Genomic DNA, 13817 nt, shown 5'->3' on the forward strand with positions numbered 1-13817 from the left:
GATTAAATTACTATCAAAAAGTTTTTTAGCATGATCTGTAGATAGTAGTGTGGTTTACACTGGGGGATGATTGCTTTTGCTGTCCGATACTGATCTTTAGTGCTTTTCTTTACAGGTTCTGCTTTTCACAAATCTTCTGCTGAGTTCATCAGTTTGCTTGATGGGTTACTTCAAAAGGATCCTCAGAAAAGGTAAACTGCCTAATTCATGACAACTGTTTGTATTGTCACCTCTGCAGAAAATAATTACTATGATACTGTAAGTATAGTATTTTGTAGATGACAAAGAATGCAAAAAGAATGTAATCCCTTATATAAAACAGCAAACTGCTTTTTCTTGGATGAAGATATATAGAATTAATGTTTTCATTAAATGCATCTTTTTTTTTTTTGTTTCTTTACCTGGTGCTGAATAGGTAAATTTGTGACAAAATGATAGCCAGTTTAGAATTGGATGGCTTTGCTTTTCCAGAGCAATGGGCACATGTATTTCATTAGGCTTTAACTTATACCTGATACAGTTCCATTGTTAAATAATTTAGGGCTATAAGTCTTAGGGTATGTTAGATAATTTACATGTGGGATTGACTCTGCAGTTTCCTTCATTCTTATTCTCATACCTCTCTTGTGTGAATTTCCTATTAGGATTGAAGGCAAAAAAACTTGTCCTGTAAGAAAGCTTACTTGTTGTCCAAGAAAAAGCAAACAATGGGATTAACTGCTCTGTAGTGTCACGGTGTTCAAAACCTAGTCTGGCATGTCTCTGTGGAGTTGTACTTAGCCACTGCTTTTACAATTTGTTTGTTGCTTTTCCAAAGGCTGAATTGGACAGACCTATTGCAGCATCCATTCTGGAAAGGATCCCTTAGCCATTGTGATGGTGGTTCTGCAGATAGACAGGGCGCAAGCTTGAGGTACTGAAAGTTTGAGGAAGATTTCTCTTAGTAAATATAAGCAAAAATATTTTATTGTCTGTATATTTTATAATTTTTGAACTTTTCTTAGAATTTTCATGAGATAATGAATGGAGTTTTACACCATTCACTAGGTGGTTTTGGATGTTTAGGAATTGTATTATCCTATTAGTTTATTGCACAGTCCATCCATTTTCAACTGACTCTTTCCTGCTGGCCTTAGAATGTGTTGAAATTCACTTCTAAGCTAAATGCTCTCATTTTTATTTATATATTACATAATATTGTTGTATGAACCTGACTTAGAATTTTTTTAATGGTTTTGTAGAATCTTATAAATATGGGTCAGTAAATTTTTTTTGTTTGCTTTTATGCATTATGCTTAGAGCCTCACAAAGCCTATCGGTGCAACATCTTAGAGCTATGGTTCAGCCTTATAATCTTGCAAATGCAGCTGACCCATATTCTTTGCTTATGACATGATGCATTTAGCTAATAGTGGAGATTTTTTTCTATATATTTAATACTCTACACTGCTACATATGCAGAAACGCCCAAACCTGTTGTGGTTTTTATGTATTAAAAAGTTAGTTTTCTTCTAGACTCCTGTTGCCTTGCTGGTTTTTGTGTTTTTAGTTTTGAATTAGGACATTTAGCATTGTTTTTTATTTAACTTTGTTATAAATGTTTGAAAAATACTTCAGGTTTCAATCTGGGGAACTAATATCAAAATAGTTTTAGAATTCTGAGTGGTTTTTGTTATATCTACTTCAATTTTCTCTCATGTTGTTTAATACCCATTTCTGGTACCAGTGCTGCAGTATTTTTGTTATTAATGTTTCTTATAATTTGAGATACAGCTCTTTGTCTTCTAGTTGTAGTACTGCTTTTACCTGCAAAAAAATTTTATATTTAAAGTTTATACTGTGAACTAAGATTTTTTTCAAATTTTAGCAAGATTTACGTCAACATCCTGATAGTGCTAATTTTGGGGAATTTTCAAAGAACCGGAGGAACCTTAATCTCCTACAAAATATTGGGCTATTTGACCATACTCTTGAGGTTTTTCTAAGGCCTCTGAAATATCTGGTGATGTATGCACTCACTGACAAATATGACAAATCTAAAACATTGGCTTGACATGCAAGGAAGCTCAATACTCTCTCTTCCAGCTGTGAGGCCTATGTATCTGTTCTCTTCACAGTGTGGGTTGGATTAATATTTGATATCCTGGAGAGACTTCATTAAGGTTTTATGACCCAGTTCCATGTGAATAATACAAGGACATGTTAAAAAATGCCCAAACAACCAAAACCAATAAAATTGCATTCAAGTGTGACAGTAAATCATTCCTCACACAAAAACGTGGTTTTAATCTTGGCTACGGACTTCATTATAGGAGATAGGTATCTTGTGACTTTCTCCTGTGAAGGTTAAAATGTCTGTAATGCTTTTAGTATTTCTTTAGTATCTCATGTATTATGGGATAACAATTTAACTTTTTAAATGTCTTTCATTTAAGTTCTAATAATATTTGTCAAGTTATTTGCTGTAAACTTCTTTTTCATCATTGCCATTACCAATATAAAAAGTGTGTGCAACACATATTTAAAGAGTATATAGTTCTAGGAAATGACAGCTAAACTGTATGTGAACAACTGCAACAGATAATGGATATAATAATTTTTTTTAATAATCAATCCTCTTTTAAAAAAATCTGTAATTAATATCATTTATTGAACAGCAGAGAAGACACAGAGTCATCAGTTTTTTGTAGTGCCAAAGAGTCAGTGGATGATCATGAAAATATAGATAACCCGTCATCCTCAAGGGCAGGTCTTAAACCACCATGCAATTCTTTCAAAATAGGTAATATTGCTCATTTTGTTATTTTTTAAGCTATTTTATCAATCCTACCAATATATTTACTCCCTATGTTTTATTTGATTTTCACCTCTGAATGCAAGTTCATGTTCTCTTTACGGTAGAAACTCAGACGGAATTGCGGCCCAAAAGTGTAGTTGATGGTGAATCAAATGAATCCATATTTCTTCTCAGGTATGAAAACCTCCTTGTAATCCTGTATGTTTGGTGTTGGTTTTTGTCCCTTCAAATATTTTATTATTATTGCTATAACACAGTGTCTGTGTTGCCTTTTAAATTTTCTATTACCAGTTAATAAATACTAAAATACATTTGAAGAGCTGTGAAAAGCAGTGTGCGTACTTAAAGTTGATATGACTTTATTACCCTAATTTTTGAAAGTAAACTTTTATTACTTAACTCTCTGTCTAAACAGAAAGCTCTGATCTAAAATTTGGTTAGATCTCTCTCTCTCCCTCTCTCTCTCTCCCTCTCTCTCTCTCCCTCTCTCTCTCTTTCTCTCTCTCTCCGAGTACAATTGCTTAAAATACATAAGAATAAGCATTCAATGTATGATCTGTTAATAAATTCTTCCTGCAGCTTTTCATTGCAAGGTATTGGTAAGAGTCTATTGAGTACCACATGTGTATTAAGTAAAAAAATAGTGATTGATTTAACAGTGGTTTGTTCCAGTTAAGCCCTGATTCTGAAACTTTGTACTAGCTTTCAAGCCAAGAAGATTGTCTAGTGAAATACTTTTCTTGTCAACATCAAGCAGAAATATTCCAGTTTGAAAATACTCTTTTAAGCTTCTTGCATAACCTGAAATAGGGCTTTTGTACATCATTCTGTGTACAAAAGTTATTTTAGTTGGTTTTAATAAAGTATTAATTATCATCTCACAACTTTTATCATCACAGCTAAACATATATCATTAGTAATTTCAAGTAGCATTTAATTTAGCAAGCTGCTCAGAAGACAGGCTACAATGGTATTAAAATGTAATCCAAATAATATTTTTAGCAATTTAATTTATTTATAAGTACATTAAATATAAAATTTGAAATGTAATGCAAACAAATTAAAAAATATTTGTTCTGAAATTCTTTTCTTCAATGATACAACTTCTGAAAGCTGAACTTCTGGTGTAATTTCTAGTAAAGTATTAAAACATTGAAGTGAAAGAAACTTGCTTACCTGGCTCTTGGTATCAGAATTTAATTAGCTCCTGGAGTGGTTAATCAGCTTTTAACAGCAATGGCTTTTTCTATTTGTGCAAATGGAATAGATCTCATTCATTTTAAGTAGTTTGATTCAGCAATCTCTTTTCAGTTTTAAACTGAAAAACCATCTGTGAACTGAAAAAATAGGTACTATTATCTGTATCTTAAACATATATGAAAGCAAATTAGTTGAATTGATTTGAAAAAAAATATATTTAACAAATCTATATGTTTGGAAGCATGTGTCAACTTAGAATCATTTTTCCAGCCTCCTCGCTAGAAATCATGGGATTGTTTTTGTTTCTGAACTAAAATTCCAAGCACATCCTGATACATTTTTTACCATAAATTTCATGTGTTTACCAATATTTCATATGTTTTTTATGTAGGTAATATTTTAGCATTCCTTCATTGTGCCCTTTAAATTTAAATTTCTGTTGAGAATAGATGGAAAATGAGAACAGTTATGTTAACCATTTGACTGATTTTCTGAGGGTCTTTAATTTTGTTTGGTATTTGTATTTTTAGTTCAGTTGTTTTTTCTAATAAAGAAATCTGATTTACAACTAAATGTGTCTATTACTTTCTGCTAATCAAGAAAACATGTTCCTTTGAAGTTGTGGGTTTAACTAGTTTCCTGGCTTGCCAATCACGATAATTCTAAAGTTGATTTTAAATGTTTTAATTTAAATTATTGTGTACTATAAACCCCATATTTCACTAGCAGCATTATGACAATTGCATATTTGCAGTATTCTGGTCTTTCCTTTCTTAATTTTCTAATTAGCAGACAAAATTTTAAAAAGGAAAAGCAAAAGGTAAACCCAGTTCACAATGATATGGAAAAATTAGGAAGTTTTTAATTCTCATTACTTAGCCAAAATTTGGCTGTCAGAAGAGAACAACATAAAATAAATGGCAAATTTTTGTCAAGGTAATTTGCTTTGTATGTTTCTTTTATTAGGAGTTAAGACTATAATGGTTTAGCTCCAGTTTGTACAGTCATTATGGCTGAGAAAATAATCAAATTACATTCATTAATAATTACAACAAAATACCATGTTTCCTTTTCTAACCAGCAAAGAAATCCTAACCTTGTCAGAACACATTTTAAGACAGAAAATTGGTGTTTAATTAAAGGATCAGGCAGAACATAGTATAATTTGTGTTAGTCAGCTTTGAAAATTTGCTATATGGCATGAAAGTTTCAAAAGAGCAACAAAAAAGTAGTTTGCACTGAAGCTTAATCTGTAGTCTTTATTAGTTTTTGATTAGTTTTTTTCTTTCTTTTGGTGAAGTTCTCGTCCCACACCTAGAACTAACTCTGCAGTAGAAGTATGTGATGCTACTACTGTCTCAGTCAAAAATTCTTCACAAGGAGATTCGTGGTTGAAAAAAGTGAGTAAAAAGTTTACACTGAGGTATGATGGTATCTCTACAGTTAGAATATTAACCTGAAGTCTGTGGCAAAGTTAACTTTCTTTTGCATCCTTCCATAATTAAGTGTGCAAGTTGTTTGAAAAAAATGCTTCCAGAATTTCAGACGTAGGATTTAAGAAAGATTCTTAGTGTCCTTTTTTTTTTTTTACCCTAGTGCATAAAAGACAAGTTGTCTTCTTTCTTCTCAATCTACATTTTGACCTAATGCTTTTTCTTCCAATATGTTTCTCTTACCATAATTTGTAGTTGGTCCTATTTGATATTATGTAAATAAAAAGCAAGTTAGAATATGTTTCCATGGCCAGATGGCTTGGTATAATGTTGAAATTAAATATTTTGCGAATAAACATGATTAACTCTTTTTTGGTACAAAACAGTTTTTTTAAAAAACTTTATTCTTTTTCTAGGCTGAAAATGTGTGCTCAAGTCAGCAGGATATGGAGTCAAAATTGAAAGAGCTCATTTACACTGAATCTGATCTTGTCGTGACACCAATCATTGACAATGCAAAGGTATATCAGAATAAAATATCCAATTCAGGAATTTGTGGTTGAGACTTTTTTGCAGATAAATTTTTAATCAGGGTGAAACTCCTTTCCTGTATTTTATAGTTCTCATTTTAAAGCAGTTCCACCCAGTTATCTGGCAAGATCTCATGCAATTTTTTGGCAGTCTTTATAATCCTATTGTGTTGCTTATTTGGAAGAATGAGTTATTTTGGGCTGAATAATAGTATTAAATAATATCTTGCAAGAAATAGGAGCTGCTAAATGCTGTGTTCAGTGCTTTGGTATATTTGTTTTCTGATAACCCTCTTTGATATCTGTTACTTAAATGAACACATAACTTTGGTTTGTTATACTCTAAAACAAAGCCATCTATGAATCCTTCTAGATTAGGAGTTAGACAATTACAGAATAACATTTGTTACTCTTTAGCGTGATAATGTTTCTATTCAACATAAATTTATTTTCCCTCTTAAAGAACACCTGAGGTTGTAAGAAATGTCCATCCTATTTCTGTTGTATGGATTCTAATGTGCTAACAGTTTGTAACAAGTCTCCTTTTTACAGTCAAACCTAATCCACACTTAGGTTTGACTGTAAAGAGCAAATAAAAAAAGAATCAGTGCTCTGCACTGCAATGACAATGTAATGTGTATTTATAGGTAGATGTATTAATAGAAAGAATGATAGGCAAGAGTTGCTTTCTCCTTTTGTTTCTGTGCCAGAAAAAATGAAGCAGTCTTAACAACTTGACTCAGTAAATTGCTGTTGTGGGGAATGCAAGATTTTTCTTTGGAAGTGAGCATCTAAACTCATAGGAATGTCTTACACATTTTAGTTGCTGTATTGCTTTAGTATTAACAGTTCTTTTGGTTTGTTTTAATGGATTTCTTAACACTTTCAAAAAACTAAAAATCTTACATAAGTAACTAGCAAATAATATTCTTTTAATATATTTGGGGTGAGAGACATTGTTTCTAATAGAGACTTTTAAAGGTAGCTATATGTTTGAATGCTACCACTGTTAATTTCTCAGTCTGTCTCAGGACTTTGACACAAAGCCCCGGTCCACTGCTTCTCTTCTTACTACTGGTATAAGAGATGAGATTAGGGGTAGGTGCACATACTGATGTGCACATGTAGACTAATCTCCTTAGCATGCAATGCCAGACTCAGAATTAATGCAAAATAGCCCACTGAGTTCCAAGGATATGCCTGCTTGGTGATGACTCTGTAGTCTGCTTTTCAGACTTAAAGATGATACTGACACCTGGTAAATCTGAAGAGCTTGCAATTTAATCTCCTGGAAAGGGATTTGCTAGATGCTGGCAGAATTTCAAAAGCTGAAATGTCAGCTTAAATTGTAAAATTTCCCTGTGTTCTGCAGATCTGTGGAATTGAAGACCTTTTTAAGAAAATAGCTCTCTACTTAAGCTTAGACTTCTTCTGTCAAAGGTTGAATTCCATTACACAGTTGCCTTTTTAAAAGTTCTTTATTTATGAAAATCACACTCAAATGTTCAGTTACTGAGCAGTCATCCAATTTAATGATCTACAAGAAAATTATGGTTTTGCAGGCAAAAAAATCCCTATACCTTATTAATGATTAGCTGTTGATAAAGGACTTTTTATATTCACAAGTGGTTTAGTGTATACATGTATTTACTGTACGGAAATGAATTGCTAAAACATTTTATGAGCTGTCACCTGCATAGTTCCTTTTGGTAGCGTTTGAAACCCAAATGCAATTATTTTTCTTGCGTACAAGTAAGATAAAAATGTAAACTGAAAAAATCCCATAATTTTGTAATCCCATTTAAAAATCACTTAAATGGAAATACTAGCAATATAATTATATAAAAAAACATAGAGTTAAATCTCAGATATTTGCTTGGAAGAAAATACATACCAGAAAACAATGGAAAATTCCTCAGTAATGAGCAGTAGCATGTACACCCATCCTGTACAAATTTTGCATGTTTGTATTCTCACGTTCAACTACTTAGAGATTTTCTAGGAATGGATTAAAACTAGCTGTAATATGTTTGGGTTTTTTTCCAGATAATGAAGCAAGTACCAGTTAGATTTGACCCGAAAACTTTACATATACCAGCATATTCAGGTATGGATCTGCTGAAGGTTCTAACAAGCTCTGCATGTGCTGCTGTATTGCAAGACCTGTAGCCTGCCCATGTAAATTATACATGGTCACAGTTTCAGAACTCTTAATTATTCTGAAAGTATTGTTGTGTATACAATGTTTTTAGCTAGACCAATTTTGAGTAGTCTTTGCAAGTACAAACTCTTAAATGGTATTCCTTTCTCTTCTGCTTTCTTGAGTTACAAGCCCATGCTCAAAACTTTTGCCATGAGGCAGTCATCAGTGTTTAATGTAGGAAAACCAGCGTATTTTTCTTCAACTGAGAGATTTAAACTGAAATATTCAACCAAATATATTACAGTTTGACAAATGCAGGCGAGCAAGTGACAACAAGGTCTTAAAATGTGCAGTGTTTATCAACCACAATTCTAGGCAGCCTTGCCAGTCCCACCTTTAATCATGAAATATTGTGGCACTTATGTCCAAAAGGATAATGTGAAGTTGTTTGGGGTTTGTCTTTCTGTTGTTAATTTTCAATGTCTAGAAATATTTCTGAAAACTAAAATCAGCTCATTGTCATGACTGTAACAACTGTTCTCTTGGAATATTTGCTCTAATCTTTTTAAGAAAAATACTGAACTGTGCTTGAAGAGTTACATCAGTCAGATATGTAGTCCTTCTAGAATTCACATAGCACCTCTTCCTAGGCATAAGAGTTAATCTTTTCTTTCTATAGCGTATGTATTTTGAAGAGTTAATTTGTAGAAAAAAATTTATATTTGGAAAGGAACACAACATCCCTCAATCTCCCAGTCAAGACTGTAACCAAAAATACTTTTAATTTGGTTATTGAAAAATGATCAGATTCCACTGTGTAAGGGGAATATTATGTTTCATATTACCTTTAAGTACTTATCACACGATGTTCTGATGTTTAACTCGTCATTTTTTATGGTTGTAATGCTTTCAGAATTGTAGCTTTCTTCTGGACAACTTTCTGATTGTTTTTGAAGATACTGAATTTGACTGCTTGTCAGTAAGGATTAAAGACAATATGAAAAAATTTAAATTAATACCTGAAAACCAAACCTGTTTTCACCTCTGCTAATGTATATTTACCTGCATTAGAAGGTGTTACTGAGGTGTAAATTGTGCTAAAAGTTGGAAAACATGCTTTTAAACAGTCTAAACTGGAGCATATCAGATAAGTTATTAATAAATAACTACCAAAACAGAGGGAATGTGTGACTGCTAGATTGAAATTAACTGTTGAGACTGATAAGGAAGTCTGAAAAAAATCTCAATTCTTGTGCAGTGGTCAATTAATTGAACCATAGGGTATATCTTCATTGTTCATGTGACTTGGTTTCTTTGTGCTCTTTCAGAAGTCATCCATGTCCTCATTTGCTAAGGCTTAGCTTGGTGGATACCTACCTGAAGGAGTGATTATATGTGTTTTCAGTTTATTTATTGTGAGCAGATTTCACTGATTTTCGCTAGGTTTTGCCTCAAATTTACTTACAGGAGACTGCACTTACTTATTAAGAATTAGTAATGATGAAGGACAACTGCTACCTTTCCTAAATATAATGCCAATAAATGTTTCCTTAAATGAAGGACTTAGCAGGTTTACTCTTTCAAAACTGTTTTGAGGCTTTAGTTGCTGAATTTTCATCCTTTATTTCTCTTCTTGCTTCCTTTTTGATTTCTGCTATCTTCAGACATGAATTCTAACATTTAGTATTTTAAGTCCTAATATCATAATTAGATTCAAACTTTGGAACTTACTTATTCATGGTGATTTTACTTAGCAGTGTGCTAAAGCCCTATTAAACATCCACTGTCTTTAACTATTTGTTTTCCTCTCATGGTTAGTTGAGAAGTTGTCCTCTATGAAAGATGTGGACTGGAATAACTTTGTGAAAAGAGTGTGTTCCCTGCTTGAATCCATCGAGAAGAATACAGGAGCAGCACGTTCTAAACTGAATTTACTGTACTATCTGTGCACTTTGGTTGTCCACAAGGAGATTGCAAACAGGCTAATTAGCTCTCAGCTTGTAAGTAATAAAGCTTTGAAGTAATCAACATGGTTTACATATTTGCCGTTGTATCAAAAATTAGCTGCTTTTAGTTATATTTGAAAAAAAAATCAGTGGTGTACTGACAAAAATATGATGTTGATTAAAGTAAAAAAAAACCTAAAAAAACCCAAAAAATTACATGTTAGGTTTTTCAAAAGAGCTGAGAAAAACTAATTCTTTGTCTTAGATTTCACATACTTTTACATATAGTTTTGTTGTATTACAGAAAATGTTGGAGTAAAAAGTAACCTTTATAAAGAGTGTAAAAAAATTTATAATGACAAGTTAGTCTTTGTAAATCATTAAGTGGCAGAGGATACTGTAAAGAGTTCATGTATGAATTATTAAATTAATTTATTTTGTCATATGTCTGTAAAGAATAGCAAGAAAGCTTTCTAAAGAACTGGCAGTAAAATTTTAAGTAAACTGGCCATCATAGAGTGACCATGCTCTCTGAAGGATCTGTTTTGGGGTTTCACGTTTAAAAAACCATTTTCTACCAGACAAACAATTTTACTAATATGCTCCATAGTGATTTAACATATTTCTTCCAGTCTTGCATGTGCAGAAGAGAAACATACTTATTTCCCCCTTATCCTTATATAAAGATATTACAGAAGCTACCCTAAGATGAGCACTTTTCATTTTTTTTAATAGGAAGTAAACTACTTTGCTCTCTTATATTTGTAATAAGGTACCTAAGTTAAAAACTGAGACGTGTTATTGTTGGTTATAAGATACTAAAGGCAAAATTGCACTACCAGAAATCTGGATGAAGAGCATTTAGGTTGGAAGCAGTGGTAGGTCTTATGCTATAGCATGGAAGGTGTATTCTGTTATCACTGGAGCATTTGGAGCAAGGGGAGCAATTGTCCAGTAACTGAATAGTCAATTAACAGAACATTTTAGAAATTAGTTAGTAATTATGCAGTTTGGTTCTTAAATGTCTGATTATATATGTTAACATTCATTATTCTGGTATTTGCCAACTACTTTGGTACAGACTCACAAAATCATTTAATATTTGTTTTATAATTAATAATTTGTTTAAAAATAAATAATTATAAAAATAAAATAAATAATAACAATAAATAATTTATTTTAAAATAACTATATGATGATCTCTGTGCTTGTAAGTGAAAGAATCAGACCTTTTTTCCTCCAAACAGTATTATTCAGAATTTAAAAAAAAAAAATCTGACATTCAGGTATATGTTTAATAGTTTAGTTTAAGGCAAAAATATAGAAAAATATTCATATTTTTCCATTCAGGCTTTTTTATTTTTATTTCTTTAATCAGTGTTTGCACCATATCTGCAGTATTTGTTTGTGATAATTCTCTTAGCAAATGTTATCCAAATACATTTTTACTGATATTTTGATTTCTTGTTTATCATTTGGAACTCTCAGATCATTGAAATTCACAGATGTTTATTTGTCTTCTTTAAACTATAGTTTCCTATGTTGATACAGCAGTTGCGTACAGCTGCCAACTGGGATATGTAAGTAACAACTATTTTAAATTAATATGTTCAAATACAGACTTGTCACTGAATTTTACTAAAGATATTTGTTAAAAGGTTATTTGAGGAGTTTTTTAGCCTGTCAGACTGCTGTGGTATCTGACTGGGTGTATGATGATATAAAATGGAACCTTTTCAGCATTTAATTAGTATATTAATTCTACAGCACCAAAGATTATAGAAAATCTCTAAAATTTTATGTAGATAACATAGAACTTAGTGTATCAAATACAGTTACTTAAAATCACTGGATAGAATAACTCCATACCACAACAGAGTAAAAGAATTATAATAGTAACTATTTTTCCCCCCCATACCTGTCAGGAATAGTTCAATGTGATAGTGCCCTCTGCTGTTTATTTCATAAACATTGATTTTATTATTCCAATTTTTTCCATGTTCATGAAACATTGAAAACTGATTTGCTGATAGAGGTTTAATTTCTGTTTTGTCAGCCATCCTGAGAAGTCTAATTATCTACCTCTAATATAGAGGTTTTCTGTATTATATAAATACTGAACATGAGCATGACTATTAGTAATCCTAACAAACTAAAGAACCTTCACATTTCAGAACCAGGGAAAGAAATGTCTTTATGCATGTATTTACTGCTAAAATGGGCTGAAACACTGAAATAACTTGTTGATACAAAGAAAACAGAAATAAGAAGAAAATCTGAGCTGTAAATAGGATGTCAAAATTTTCTGCCCTTAGCAACCTGTGTAGATTTTAAACAAGATATGATTGTTTTTGTAGTATTTTATAAATATATTTCCTGAACCTACAAAATATTTATTTGATACACAGACGTGCAAACATTGCTCGAGTGATTGGTTTACTGGCGTTACACACATCTGAACTTGAAGAAAATGTACCTGTTTCTGAGGTAACTTTCCTTTTTTTTTCCCAGCAGGGAGCTTTTTAATGCTTTTACTATTCACATCAGAAGCTTTCACAGTGTTTTTTGTGTTGACCCCTGCTTTATTTTTAACTCATATGTGTAAAGTGTAATATAATCAATTAATTAAATGTATAAATTTACAAGCTTATTCTATGCAGTTGTGGTTCTAATCTTTACTAACCTGTGATAAAACTTCACTACCCAGTGATAAAACTAGCATTTTTCTCTCCTTTTCATAAAATCAAGTAGTCACAGTCATACTTTTGTGCATGTGGAAGAAGAAACTGTTGACACATTTGGTTATCCTGAAATGTAATTATTGTAATTAGTATAAAATAGTACAACTGATTCTTAGAGATTTTTTTTCTAAAAAGAATTTATTGAGATGGGACTAATTTGAGGTTTCTCACAGTTCTTGAAGAATGTGTGTAATTAAGGGGAAGTAATTTTGTTTGGAGAAGAAAAGCATTTTTATTTCTTGTTTGATATTACATGGTCAGTAGTTGACTTAAACAGGAGACTGGTGAGATTAAATGTCTTACTGTCCTTTTCTTGCATGTGACACATGCACACAGATTGCAAAATCTTGACAGAATGTGCTATTTAATGTCTGTTTCAAGTGTGACTGTGACATCATTTCTTCATGAGGGGAAGCCACAACTTCAGTTTAGTGGGTGTTTGAATGTAAGACCCAAACTGCTAAACACAAGCTGTAAATATGCCTGCATGCTGTGCAGATTTGGTGTAGAAAAATACAATTAGTGGTTAATACCTGACTCTTTTGGAAATGCCGCTAAGGAAGTTTTCGCTGGTTTAATTCATTAATATTCTTCTTGATGAATATTACAAATGATTGTGATTATCTTGCTGTGTTGCCATTAATGTTGCCATTCTGTAGTGAAAGCTGAACTCAAAATATTATTATTGTTAGCTAGTGTTTGCTGTTTGTTTTGTGAAGTTCCAAAGTGGGGCAAAAATCCCTATATTACAGTCACTGAAGTTTGGTAAAAGTCTTTCAATAGTGACAGTTTCACAGCAATTGAATTCCAGGTCACAATTTAAGTATGCTCTTTTATGTAGCAGATTTCTTGTGATATTTAACATTTTAAAGTTAAAATACTCAAAAGTAATTTTGAGATGTCCATATGGCTTTTAGCTTCAGGTGTTTATTCAGGTGGTTAGCAGTAATATGTTTAGCAATAAGTAAACATAGCAATAGCTAAACATATTTCCATAGCTTCCCAGTTTCCATCAGAAACACATATC

At 31.9% G+C, this 13817-nt stretch overlaps 1 protein-coding gene across 23 annotated transcripts in view; it reads left to right on the forward strand.

Moving 5' to 3' along the window:
- The window catches only part of ULK4 (unc-51 like kinase 4), a 212714-nt gene that overhangs the window by 10693 nt on the left and 188204 nt on the right, over positions 1-13817 (forward strand). For 22 of the 23 annotated variants that reach the window (XR_010360981.1, XR_010361004.1, XR_010361006.1 and 19 more), the window contains 10 exons: positions 116-191; positions 818-913; positions 2658-2782; positions 2902-2971; positions 5298-5397; positions 5847-5951; positions 8007-8067; positions 9922-10103; positions 11583-11629; positions 12458-12536. Coding sequence is in view for 18 of the 23 variants with exons in the window: in XM_064417051.1 (XP_064273121.1) it covers positions 116-191; positions 818-913; positions 2658-2782; positions 2902-2971; positions 5298-5397; positions 5847-5951; positions 8007-8067; positions 9922-10103; positions 11583-11629; positions 12458-12536 (941 nt within the window). In the remaining 5 variants the exon portion in view is untranslated. The remainder of the gene's footprint in view (positions 1-115; positions 192-817; positions 914-2657; positions 2783-2901; positions 2972-5297; positions 5398-5846; positions 5952-8006; positions 8068-9921; positions 10104-11582; positions 11630-12457; positions 12537-13817) is intronic. The other variant, XM_064417086.1, reaches the window with a different exon arrangement.

The sequence above is a fragment of the Passer domesticus genome, chromosome 1 (assembly GCF_036417665.1).
Source record: "Passer domesticus isolate bPasDom1 chromosome 1, bPasDom1.hap1, whole genome shotgun sequence".
NCBI lineage: Eukaryota > Metazoa > Chordata > Aves > Passeriformes > Passeridae > Passer > Passer domesticus.